The sequence below is a fragment of the Nylanderia fulva genome, unplaced genomic scaffold, assembly GCF_048542155.1.
Source record: "Nylanderia fulva isolate GAGA-0341 unplaced genomic scaffold, ASM4854215v1 Scaffold13, whole genome shotgun sequence".
In the NCBI taxonomy this organism is placed as follows: Eukaryota; Metazoa; Arthropoda; class Insecta; order Hymenoptera; family Formicidae; genus Nylanderia; species Nylanderia fulva.
In genome coordinates, this window is record NW_028189518.1 from 4,552,389 (window position 1) to 4,566,000 (window position 13,612).

The 13,612-nt window shown below is 31.4% G+C and overlaps 1 protein-coding gene across 5 annotated transcripts in view; it reads right to left on the reverse strand.

Moving 5' to 3' along the window:
* LOC114932492 (lachesin) overlaps positions 1 to 13,612 on the reverse strand; it is an 88,441-nt gene that overhangs the window by 8,094 nt on the left and 66,735 nt on the right. For all 5 annotated transcript variants that reach the window (XM_029304718.2, XM_029304719.2, XM_085479831.1 and 2 more), the window contains one exon: positions 5,801 to 6,014. In XM_029304718.2, coding sequence (XP_029160551.1) covers positions 5,801 to 6,014 — 214 coding nt within the window. The remainder of the gene's footprint in view (positions 1 to 5,800; positions 6,015 to 13,612) is intronic.

Here is a 13,612-nt window from a genome sequence, read left to right on the forward strand (position 1 = left end):
TTCGCCGGCATCATTTATAATAAGCATCGGTTGAGTTTCGTGACACGAGAGAATTTTGACTAAGAAGGAGTTTCTGATCCTGACTTTGAGAAATACTGTCGAGATGACTCACGTTTTGCGGTATCTCGCGAGGAGCGAGGGCGAATTTTAAGTCCGCTCACGCCCTGGCGCATTTCACCCTTTCACTCGACGCGACCTGACACGCCGCGCGTCGACGATGAGGGTGGGTTGCAGGGAGAAGAGAAGGGCGAAGGACATTATAGTGGATCAGGTGTGCGCAGGGGGAGAGGGCTGTAAACACGCCGACCAACATTCGCGCACTCGAGCCATTCTGGATACTAGCTTTTACTACTGGACGACTACTGTCACGACCGCGTACGATAGTCGAAATGTGATTCGAAACGTTTGCGCGCGATCTGAGGGTATCCCCGGGACCTGGAGTGAATATACCGTCGATTCCTGTGGGAGCTGTCGCAGTTTCGAACCGCTAGAGCGTACGCCCTTGTCCGATGCTTGCCCGAACAATTTTTTGACAGCCTTTACAGAGCGTTTACGCGGGCCACCCTCTGATGCTTTATCGCGACCAGAGATTCTGGTGTCGTTCGCGGTAAAACGCGACATTTCGATTATGAACCCGCTCCGGGTTCGTGATAAATTTCCTCTTTTTGTTTACAGACTTCTTGCTTTCTTCTCGTCACGAGAAATTCTGGGTTTTTGATGCTCCGACAACAAAACAGCACAGAATATTTCGACGCGATAAATTTTCATCTTTTTTAATATCGCTCGACTATATGCGTTTAAAAAAATGGGATTTGCAAATAGCTTATAATTGGTAAAATACAATTAAACCAATATCTTTTGAATAGGTTTTTTTACATGCGCGTGTATATGTATTTTTATAATATTTTTATATTTAAAGAATTTTGAAAACATTTTATAAAATTATTAATTTAAAAAAAAATAAAATGTTATTTTGCAATATTTATTTTACCTTCATATATATTCACGCCTTATATACATATACAAACAGATTGAACTACAACATTTTTTTCGAGTTTGATTTATATTAAATAGCAAACGTGAAATAATCGAATACATTCGCACGCTTCTATTTCTCTTTGTCATTTTCCGATATCCTCGTGATATTTTTTTTTTTTTATGTAACGCAAAAATTCAACAAATTCTCAATGCGAACCATTAATGCAAGCGAAACGTAGCTATCTCATTCCCTCACACAAAAGTGTAATAAAACCGACATAAATATCGCATGACGCGGCGTAGATAGACTCTATATCACGTGAGAAATAACATCGGTCCGCTAAGGATTAATAATTCAAAGTCTCTCGCGGGCGTGGAAAAGAAATGTTGCGCTATTTAATAACGGCGATACGGTTGGCAGAGTATCATTCGCGACTTATCAGACGTGGCTGCATGCCATCCGTAGTAATTAAATGGAGAACTAAGAGGGCTGTGTAAATTAGAAATTCGAGATGTTACTCGGGGAATTGGGCGGCTTATATAAAGTACCATGGAACATAATATCGCACACACTCACACATCGGTTATTGGAAGCTGAAGGATGTGCCGTTATCAGGTGATCAAAATCAGAGTAACTTTGCTAAGGGACATAGAGAGAGAGAGAGAGAGAGAGAGAGAGAGAGAGAGAGAGAGAGGTGATCCTCTAAGAACGAAATATGCTTGGAGTTAGAACAAATGGACGAAGGAGTCTTCTCGCGTCTCACTCGGCGCGTCGATTGTATTTTAATGAGAGCTCATTAAGGCCGAGTTTAAAACTTCATTTCAAAGACAATATCACGATTATATTGATTCGAAAGTTATACTCCGGATTCCTTCCGATTCGATGCCTTCATTAAATTCACCTTTCCTTCTGAGTTCTCATTCTTAGTATTCTCAATTGGATTTTTTCTCATCCACTTGCGCGCCGATATAGTAAGTGCATTTCGACAGATTTATCTCAATTCTTTTTAGGAGGGTGTGTTCTCGAAAATTTAAATTTGGTTAAGCATGCAACTACGTATTATATTTGCATAATTAAATAAATGAGACGCACAGTCATCTTTAGTTAATTAGAAGGATAATCAAATGCACCGTACAATCTTGTAAAATAATTCCACATTGCAAAATAATGCAAATTTATTCACGCGTGACATTACTTGAAATTAAATTAATAATAAGAAATAATTGCCAATTCCCATTATTAAATGCAAAAAAAAATATTAATTTATGAAAGTTAGCAGAATCTGTCTCGTAAATGTAAGAACTTTCATTCATTTCCGTTTTTGTATTTTTGACTTTACTATGTTCAATTTAATTGCGTGCCGAGCAAGGTAGAAATTTAAATAAAACTTACTTAACATGAAAGCCGGAATAATTAGCTTTAAAATTAAGTGAGCAAGCATCTATCATTTAAATTATAAAATTGTGTTAAAATTTCTTTAAAACTTGAAGAATGAAAGCAAAAGCTCATACTTCTGTTAACTTTGTTGAGCGTTCTCTCTAATATCTGATAATAGATAATTTATGAGGTCCCACCTTTTTTCCGAAGCTTTCGTGCGATAGAAAGGTCAACAGCGGAAAAATACCCTAAATTCTGCAGACAAGAGCACTTACGGGGAGAAATATAAATATTAAAGACACGTAAGAAAAGACTTTAGTTACGTGTAGCGCGCCAAGATGCACTAAGCAAAAACACGAACCGACATCTCGAGAAAATTACGGTGCTGCATACATAAAATATATACTGTCAGGAATTAGAGTACGCATTATAAACAACTTGGCATATTATAAATTAACTCTGATATAAATAAGAAAACATAATCAGAGCGCGAGTGATTTATCTTATAATAAGTCTTATAATAAGTCGTCTAATAAATCGATCCTACAAAAATTGTTACTTAGATATTATATATGTATATGAAATAATACACACACTCATGCATATGTGTAACACAATTTGTTGTGTCCTACATTACGACATTTTTATATTATTTCTTAATTTATTTATATACAACCTAATTGATAATTAGAGCATAAATCAACTAGCTCAATTAGCTGAGAAAAGAGTCGAGTAATATTTATGAAGATGGATTTAGTGTGTGAAGTCATAATTATTATATAACATATGAAATTGTCAAATTAATTCTGCATATCGTCTTTTTTTATTTTAGATATTTATGTTACGCAACACATCAACGTAATGTAGGATCAGTCCGATCAATGTGGGACTTGATCCGTCGTGTTCAATTTCTTAAATTGTTTCACCCTCGTCTTTTGAGATGTTGAGGCTAAAAGAAGCGTGTGTGGGCAGAGACATATCGAAAACATTTTAGACGACGATACATAAACATGAAAGAAGCAGTAAGGAAGCCTCATATATGTGAATGTAATTCACATGTGGAAGAACTAGTGAAAAGCAAACATGAAAGCTCGAGAAAATGATACAGATAAAATTACAATGTTCACCAGATCATTTAAAAATATTATGTACAAAAGAATGTTAAAATAATTAAAGCATATATGTATTATACAAATATGTGAAAGCTGTGAAAATTAATATTAACTGTAAACAAGTAAAAATACGTAACAGATATTCTTGAAAAATGATATTAATCACGCTATGTTCCTATTACAATCTTGCATCCCAAAAAGAAGTATAAAAGATCCCAAAAAAAGTAAAAAAGTGTCATTTTTTAAAAATTTTATAACATTCTTTTTAAGAAACGAAATACTAAAGAGACATGTACTTTCTAAAAAAATATAATTATTGCGATAAAAATACACTTATATATTGGATAAAAAGCTCAAAAAGAGATGTCATATTTTATTGTTAGACAAGAGAGATATTTTTTTTATAACAAATTTCATTTTCTCAAGTAGATAAAATCATCTGTTGCTATTTCATTTAATTATTCTTGCGCTTATTTTGTCTTTATACATATATATGAAGATTATTTCCATACTAAATTGATGAAATAAAGATGTTGACAGAACATAACAAAAAAAATATTCGGATTTAGATAAATATATATTTCTATTTTATTTCTCTCAAAAATCCTTTCTCTTATCTTTGTTTGTTTCGCAAACAACAAAATATAAAAGTCAATACTCTATAATATTATATATATTGTAGATATGCATAACTCATTTTTTTTTAATACAAACATTTGCGATAATTTAATCTGCACCATACAGGTTTTAAAAATATGTAAAAAATATTAGAAATATAATTTATTGAAAGTATTAAAAATTGTCAGAAATCGTGATTATCCTCATAAATTAATCTGTACGCCAGCAGCACTTTATTAGAAATTTATTGCTTGGAAGAAATTCCTAAAATCATGAGTGCAATCGAGAGTGCTAAAGCTCAAAAGGCTGGATAAATGACCGAGGCTCAAGAGCGCGTGCTGCGAGAACATAAATATCAAAAGCATCCTTAGGAAAAGAGTGGTGAAACCGCGTAGAGCGCGTCGAAAAAAGGGCACCGAAATCCCGAGAAAATTAGATAGCCTCGCGCATAAGAGATGCGCGGCGGAAAAAGCCGAATCTAAATGCAAATATGCGGCTGGCTGGCTGGCGCGTGCATCGAGAGCTGGGGCTGGTCGCGTCGAGAGCGTATTTCGTGAAATTTCCGCGACACAACAACGGGAAAGTATTTTCGCGCTATCGATCTTCCCTCTTTACGCGCGTCTGTCGTTTAATAAAATCTAAATAAAAATGTCTGTCGCCAGGTAATAGCTTGCGCGATTCTCATCCGGGGAGGATAACGTCGAGAGCACACTTAAAAATGTCGCGTTCCCTTTCCTTTCCTCCAGAGTAAAAGTAGAAAAGTTACGCGAGAAACATCTAGAAAATGTTACAGGAGCGCACAAATTGTTGAGACAGTTAGATAGGCATTAGAAGCAACGGGATAAAGAGGGCTATACTCTCATAGAGACGCGCCCTTATCAGTAGACGAACAAAAGCTTTGCGGCATTCTTTGCTTACGATGCTCTTCACGACCCTCTTTTCATAGAAAAGCTAAGATATACGGAATGTACATGCGAGACCGCATACGAGAAAGTTTGCGCGTTTTTCTCATACGTTTGCGCACGAATTGTATGTGCGTCCCGTATATACGTATATACATATATTTATTCCGGACAAAGTGTGAGTTGAATATCATATGCAAGGAAACCCGATGAGATGTGAAGGAAACGCCAAGACGTTACTGTCGACGAGATTTTTTTTGCTAGAAAAAATAATTTATCACTATTCGATCGTAACAGTTTCGCACTACAAACGTATACGTCTGAAACGTTGAATTTCAAAGAAAAATACCCTGTAATACAATTTATGAAGTGAATATTGTTATTGCAAATAGATTTTCTTAATGTAAAGTATAATTTCCCCTTTTAAGTATAATCCATTTTCATTACCTATCCTTTAAGCTCTTACTTATTTAGAAAATTAAATATGAGATATAAAAAATGGGATAATATAGGAAAGCACAGCTTATTTTTCTGGTATACAAATTCATATAATACAATATATATATAAACTCACTCAGATTCATAACAATAGTATAAGTTATAATTAAACAGAACTTTAAACACGCGCTGTAGAGAGTGTATAAAATATTAAATAAAAGTAAATAAAATTTTGTAATATAATATTTTGTAGAGATTAATATAATAAGGAAGTATTATACATAAAAATCACTCGATATAAAAAATTGTTAAATGTAAAAAGAAGAAAAAGTGCATAATTGTTAATTAATTTTGCTATGAAATGTTGCGCTTACCGACGACGTCAAGCAACAGAAATATACTCGTGGGTGGATGAGTAGACACTTGGCACTCATATAGTCCTGCATCCCTCGGTTGGACATATTTTATTTGAAGGGTCCAATCCTCGCTGTGGTGGAAGTGAATTGCCTGAAACCGCTCGTCGTTGGCGTACGTCGTCAGTCCTACAGTCAGTAACTCCTGTACGTTCTTTCGCTTGATCCACGACACCTGCGAGTCACAGAAGAAAAATTTCTTACTAAAGATTCGACAGTTGTGGACAATATTAATACAATAAAAAAACAGAAAAATGTTTATTTTTTACGACAGACTTTATATTTGTGCAATTATATTTAGCAATTTTGGACTATCGGTCGAGCAAAATATTTGATTTCCTTACTAAAAAATTGAATTATAATCAATATACGTAAATTGTGTAATAATTTTTGTCTTTGTAAACTTAATTACATTGTGAATATTATGCATAATTGTAAACATAAAAAATTGTAAAATTTAGAATAATCCAAATTGCGAGATAAAAATATTTCTAAAATTTCAATTGAAAAGTGACAAAGTTAAAAAATTCCAAAATTGTATATATATATATATATACAATTTTGGAATTTTTTAACTTTGTCACTTTTCAATATATATATATATATATATATATATATATATATATGTATGTAAAATTTATATTCAATTTGTATGTACGCATTATAAAAAGAATCGATTTTAAATTGCCTGAAACTCTCGATTTCAATGCAACAATGGAAGAGAGAGTTTCAGGCAATTTAAAATCGATTCTTTTTACAATGCGTATATACAAATTGAATATAAATTTTACATACATATATATATATATATATATATACAATTTTGGAATTTTTTAACTTTGTCACTTTTCAATTAAAATTTAAAAAATATTTTTATCTCGCAATTTGGATTATTCTTTTCACAATTTTTTACGTTTACAATTATGCATAATATTCACAATGTAATTGAGTTTACAAAGACAAAAATTATTACATAATTTACGTATATTGATTATAATTCAGTAATTCAGTTTATAATATAACAAATATATAAATAATATAACATTTAACGATATATGTATAATATAACACGTATAATGCACGTAATAAATAATATAATATATAAAACTATGTATAACAATTTTTCATATTATTTTTACTTATTTTGCGCGAATAATTAAAATAAATTTTGGGTTCACTGTTTGTAATTCTTTTATAAATAACAATAAATAATAATTTGCTATAATATTTGGCTTTTATATCATATGATTAGTTGAAATAATCAGACAACGTAGCTGTCGCAATTGTTAGCCATAACAGTCACACTACTGCCCGTGTATAATGAACAGTAATCACTGTCCGTTTATAACGGTTACTAACTACTGTCCGACATGGCGATCCGCAACTACTGATACGTCCATAGAACACAAACAGTAACTGCTAAGTGTAACTGCTGTTCTGCGACTATATGTTTGTTATTACATTAATGACTCGTGTCTTAATTTTGCATACGTGTATTATATTATGTAAGAATTAGTTCTATTCTGTAAACAAACAAGTATATCTTATGCGTGGAAATATATTGTGATATTTAACAAGATTTAGCAAATCTCTATCCGCAAATTACATAGATTTAAAAAACGGTACATAATAAAATAAAGTATAAATTACTATTTTTTGTTTCTTTTAGATTGTGTCGACATCAAATAATGTCTCAATAAAATATAAAATTTTTATTTTAAAATATAAAATTAAAATCACGCTATGGATATAATTATCAGGGTACATATATAATTTAGAAAAAATAACTGCATTTCCTTTGTACATAATTTGCAAATCTATAAATAAATTTTTTTATATTGTTATAGAAATATAGTTGTATATATAAATACTGCATCTATAAAAACATAAGTTATGGAATTTCAATCGTACACAAGACCGGCTTTTATTGTAATATCTCATTTGCAATTTTTAGTGACTTCCTAGTGTAAAAAAATTTATCACTGTATATACATCTTTGTTTTATACCATTTTTGCATTTTTCATATAAAATTTCGTTTTTTGTAAAAAAAAATGACATATCCTCTTGTGCATTTTCGCATATACATTTCACATTTGTTTTGAATTGCTGTTTTCCGCAAAATTCATACAAATCCATAACAGAGTTCTCTACATTTAAAAATCTTTGCATCAATTATTACATTGCCGCAAAATTCGCATTTGCGCAGGGTCATTTTGATGCGTGAATATCAGCTTAAAAGCTTAAACAATGAATACTCCCATTAGCGTTGTCTCATCACTATAGTTAATTACGAACATTTCGTGCGCGCGAGATGGAGAGAGATGCGTACTACCTATATCAAATTAGATGTTACAAAGTTTATAACGTCAATGGACCACTTAACGTCGATAACTATTAAATACGAAGACTCATGTATAACTGATAAAAATTTGCAACGTTCAGTAACCGCGACATACATATTTACATACACACGTACATACACGCGTACATAAGGGTCAGTAGTTACAGCACGTCAATAACGTTCGGTAACTATTGTACGTACTTCCACCTCACTTGGACTAGCTGAAAGCCACCAAGAAACGCCCTCAGCCAGAATAATCCGACGACTGTGCCGCGAGATGATTGTAGGACTCGTGACCGGAATTGATCGCAAACTCCAAAGACGTTCACATTCCCCTTGATAACCACATATTTCTTACCCCTTTATCACGTTTTTATCTCGCGATAAAGAAAAAGATATGTGTTGAACAGAGTACCGTGATACATAAACACTTGTTATTTATAATTCGAAAAATATTTGCATCGGAAACGTTGAGACATCATCTAAATTGACTTGATTAATTTTAATGTTATTCTCGAACAACTGGCAATAGTATAAAAATTAAAGTTCGAATATCGCTTTTCGAATATTCTGTCCGTTCTCGCTTCAGTTTGGCATTCTTTCGTTTTCGCGCAGTATAAACCGTAGGTGATGTTTGTTCGTAGAAGGATATACCGCAGAGAAATATTCTGCGGAGTCGATCAGAAGATATATCTTTGTAGGAAAATATTTTGGCTACAATTTGGCCGGTATCCATTTTTGCATTTCGCCAAACGGAAGTCCGCAGTTTGTAAACCTAAACCCAGTCGTTCGCTGGAAATGTCGCGACAGATAACACGCGTTTTAATGTGTCATACGAAATAAGAGCTTTAAAGTAATTTATTTTTTAATTTTATTTAAACTGAAAAAAATTATATCAAACGTAACCGAGTGCTAGATGTAAAAAAAAAATCAAAATCGACAATAGTAAACACTGAAAAGTTTTAAAGCAAACTTTCTATCAAACTGTGAACCGTCTCTGTAGATTTAATATGTAGACAATGTCTGCAAACACAGAGTGTTTCGCAAACAGTAGAACGAAATATTCGTAATGTATTCGTATGTGTGTATACTAGAAGAAATACCGAAAAATTTGCATAAGAAATGAAGGGAAAAATTTTTCTGGGAAAATTCACTGTGTGTGAAATGTAGAGAAATAGAGAGAAAGAATAACACACACACATACATACATACATACACACAACACATAGAAAACCAAATGTGATTAACTCATTTACTTTAATTGACGGCATCTCTCGACTTTTACACGTTTTTATTTTTTATCATCTTTGTTATTATAAATTAATTATTATATTTAATATATATTTTGGGTATTAAATAAAGAGGCGCATATTCATAAAATGTGTGCATGTTCCTATTTAAAATTAAACGTAGCGGCTTAATTCTGAAATTTATGTCTCATAAAGAAAATATTTTATCTGGTTAAAATTTAGATATTTAATAGTAAATGTGTGTATAATATAAATGCGGAATTTATATACCTAAAAATGACATATCATATTCATATTTTTCTTTATAAAATATTAAAAAAAATTTATATATAATTTATGTAGCACTTTTTGTAATATTTACTTTAATATTTGTTTATAACAACTAAAAATACAAACGGTCAATTTATTTGACTCCAATAATCCGTCATTTATATATTGCATGCTATTAGATCAGACTCTTTCATCTTAACGAGAAAATATTTTACGTGTCATCTGAATGGCTAATGCCATTAATCTGTAATTTTAATGGAACATGGAACAATATTTTACAAAATAGTATATAATATGGAAACCGTCCATTAATATATCATAGTAAATATTGCAAACTTAATCATATATTCTAATTGTTCCACATTAAAAAGGTTTAAAATAATCTCCTTGCCCGAGGAAACACACGATCGATATAGCGAGATAGTACAGAAAACCCGAAATTCACAGTCTGAAGTAAAACGTTGAACTCGAGGAACATAGACATCAAAAGCACCTGAGAAAAGAGTTTATATGTACTATTTTCCACAACTGGACACAGTAAAGTACTCTCTGAAATCTCGAGAAAATTAGACGACAATGTACATGAAACATATACAAATATAAAACATACATATATACAACAAAAAGAAATTTTTGCGAGAAAAGATTATTACCTCCTTTATATCTATTATCATGTTTAAAAAAAGAAAGCTTTATAAAAAGATATAAACGATAAAATTGATTGATTTATTATTAAATAATTAAAGTAAACATATATTTTTGATATCAAATATTGTTTGTTGATAAATGTCAGATTAATATAAAAAAAGACAAAAATACATATTTTCTTAAACTCTTAGCATCTCCTAAGAAAATATTTGAGAAGTATCATTGTGACGGAATAATCAACCATTATGGAACGGAAATAAACATAAGAATCGATATCCGTTTTCGAACAATCTATAATGCCTAAAAACCATCAGTATATGCCATCTTAAGAAGAGCTATCAGAGAGAAGAGATTATCCGGTGAACGCACAATGCGCTACTCGAATGACGGCACCGCTCGTAGACAGAATTGACCAGCAAAATCGGAAAGGAAGAGGTCTGTTCGCGACGATAGCATCTCTTCGTCCATATATACCTTTATATTCCCCGTAAAGTTCTAAGCACCTGCTAAAGCGAGATTGAGGAGCTTTTTCTCGCGGAAAATTGAATTCCATCGATCGCGCATACGTCCTGCCATCGTGCGGGTCTGTGATGACATCGCTTTAATCGCTTCAATCAATCTCACGTAATCATGATTCCGTTAATGATCCTTTCTTCTAAGTATTCTAGATTTTATTATGACAAATCTCCTTACTTTTAGGCATCAAATATTTCTGCTTTGTCTCCGCAGGAACAATTATTAACTAATATTTCAACGAAAGTAACGAGAAAGATATATTCTCTATTATTTTTTTTACCAAAGAAAACGATTTCCTATATTTATTCTGTTAATTAAAATGACATCATGTTTAATAACTTTTTGATTACGATTTATTTAGCACAACTTACGATTTTAAAAATTTTAATATTAAAATTTATTTTTATATCATATTAATAATAAGTAGTAATAAATTTGTTATTGATATAATATCAATGGATGGTTGAAATAAATTAAGTGTCATCGCATTTGTCGGCATGCCACAATATGAAAATATGTCCACCGTACTGTAAGTCGAACGTAAAATATCGTTGCCGCCACATACACTATTTCGCATGGTTTATTCGGTCAGATTGTCCCGGGAATTTATTCATTCGCAGGGCCAACCATATTTCATCAAGAATAAGAGTACTCGACTTCCTTATCTTTATCGAAATGTTTTATAGCAAACATGTATGTAGCAATTTATTTAAACATGTCTTTATATCCTGAAGCTTACAATTTTCTTCTAAGAGCACGATGAGGAGCGCATTGAAAGACGATAAATTGGGATAAATTATCACATTCATTTTTAACGAAGATATTGTTTCATCCACCATTTTTTCAGATATAAAAATATTACTTTATTTCTGTCTTCTAGTTAGAATGTATTTTTTTATTTCAAATTAAAACAAAATTACAGCATTTTTATTTTGCAAAATGTATTTTTTTCAAAGCATATTTCTGTTGAAAATAAAATATATCATTGTATGTAATATATAAATTGTGTATAAGAAATATAGTTGAAATATAATTCGAGATACGATAATCAGAAACATATAAAGTTGAGAATGCTGTAATGAAAAAATGAATTGATCATTTACGGACTAAGCTCCGTCTCAAGTACAAAAAATCATTCCTACTATAAATTCGCTGGTAAAAGAGACAGGCGGTTGCTGTTGTTGGTTGAGTGATATGAATTCAGGGACCGCTTAGGTAATGATTGCGAAATTGTCGGAAGACGTCTGTGAGATATATTAATGTAAATGACAGAAATTGTTATTGTCGGCATGACATGGCCCTGTCGCTTCACGTGACATGATGGCGAATAGCGGTATTGTTGTACGCTGCCCTATTCAATTCGAGAAGCGTTAGATATCGGTCACTAACTCGCTTAGATTACTAATTGGGTTCGGCTCTTTTGGACTGATGCCAACCTATTGTGTAGTTATACTTTAGCAACATTGAATCGATAGAAACATGTGAGGAATATATAACATGATATATTTGATGGAAATATATTTACAGAGTATAACAGTTAAAATGTCATTTTTTGAATATAAAATATATACTATCTTCATTTTTGTATTTAAATTTTTTGTAGACTATATATATTGTATTATTAAAAAATGTAACGTGAAAATAGCTTATATTTTTCTGTCTTCGATGTAACGATGTATAATAAAAAACTTAAGTTTAAGTTTTATATATTGACAACCATTCTAATAATTAATCACAATTCAATAATGTACTATGCAAATTGTAAAGAAAAATTCATCGAAGGAACGTCATTATGCTCGACAAATTAAATGGCTCCTTTTGAATGAAGGCGTACTTTTTTCTATCGCTACCGAAACGAGAGAAAGGTATTCGAGTTATTTAACGAAAGTCCGGGATTCAGTAATGAACTTCAGCACAGCGAGCGTCTTATCGTCGAAAATGAATCTCTTGTCCTGGTTTCGCAAACAACTTTAGATGCAAGCTTTCCAATCATTTCGTACAGTTAATGGACTATACCGAGTTTTGATGAAGTCTATGTAAAATTTTCCGTTAAGCACAAAATATCTCAAGCGTGCAATCTATATATATATATACGTGTGTATATATGTATAAGTATATGTATATATAATATAATATAAAATATATGATACTTATTTTTTCAATTTAAAAATCCAATCACACATTCTAAGCTTATCCTTTGTCTTTCGTCCCTTTATGATTTATCTACTATTTTCATTCTGCGCTATATGTACATATATCTTTTTTATTGCATTCCTATTCTTTTACCCTTCTCTCTTTATTTCTTACATGCATATTTCTATTCTTCTATTTTCTTCAGCCTCCTTTTCGTTATCGCTTTACGGTTTCTTACATTTGTATTATGTATTATATGATATATTCAGTTATTCAGTGCCTTTTCTTTTTCATATATATATATATATATATATATATATAATCCTCTATTTCTTAGTCTTGCCTATATATTCATGTGCAGCTTTTTAACGAAATGTTATGACTTTGATATTCATAGAAATGTCACTTGAAAATTTAAATAAAGATTACATTTAGATTACATGAGATTTTGTTTCTGAATTAAATTATCCTCTGTAAATCTTTGATATTTTAATACAATTTTCATATTTGTTTTTCAGATTTTACTTTTTTCTATTTTAAACTTTAATGCATTTTCGTATATGTCATATATTGTTATGCAATGAAAAATATCGCTAAAATTTATTTCAATAAAG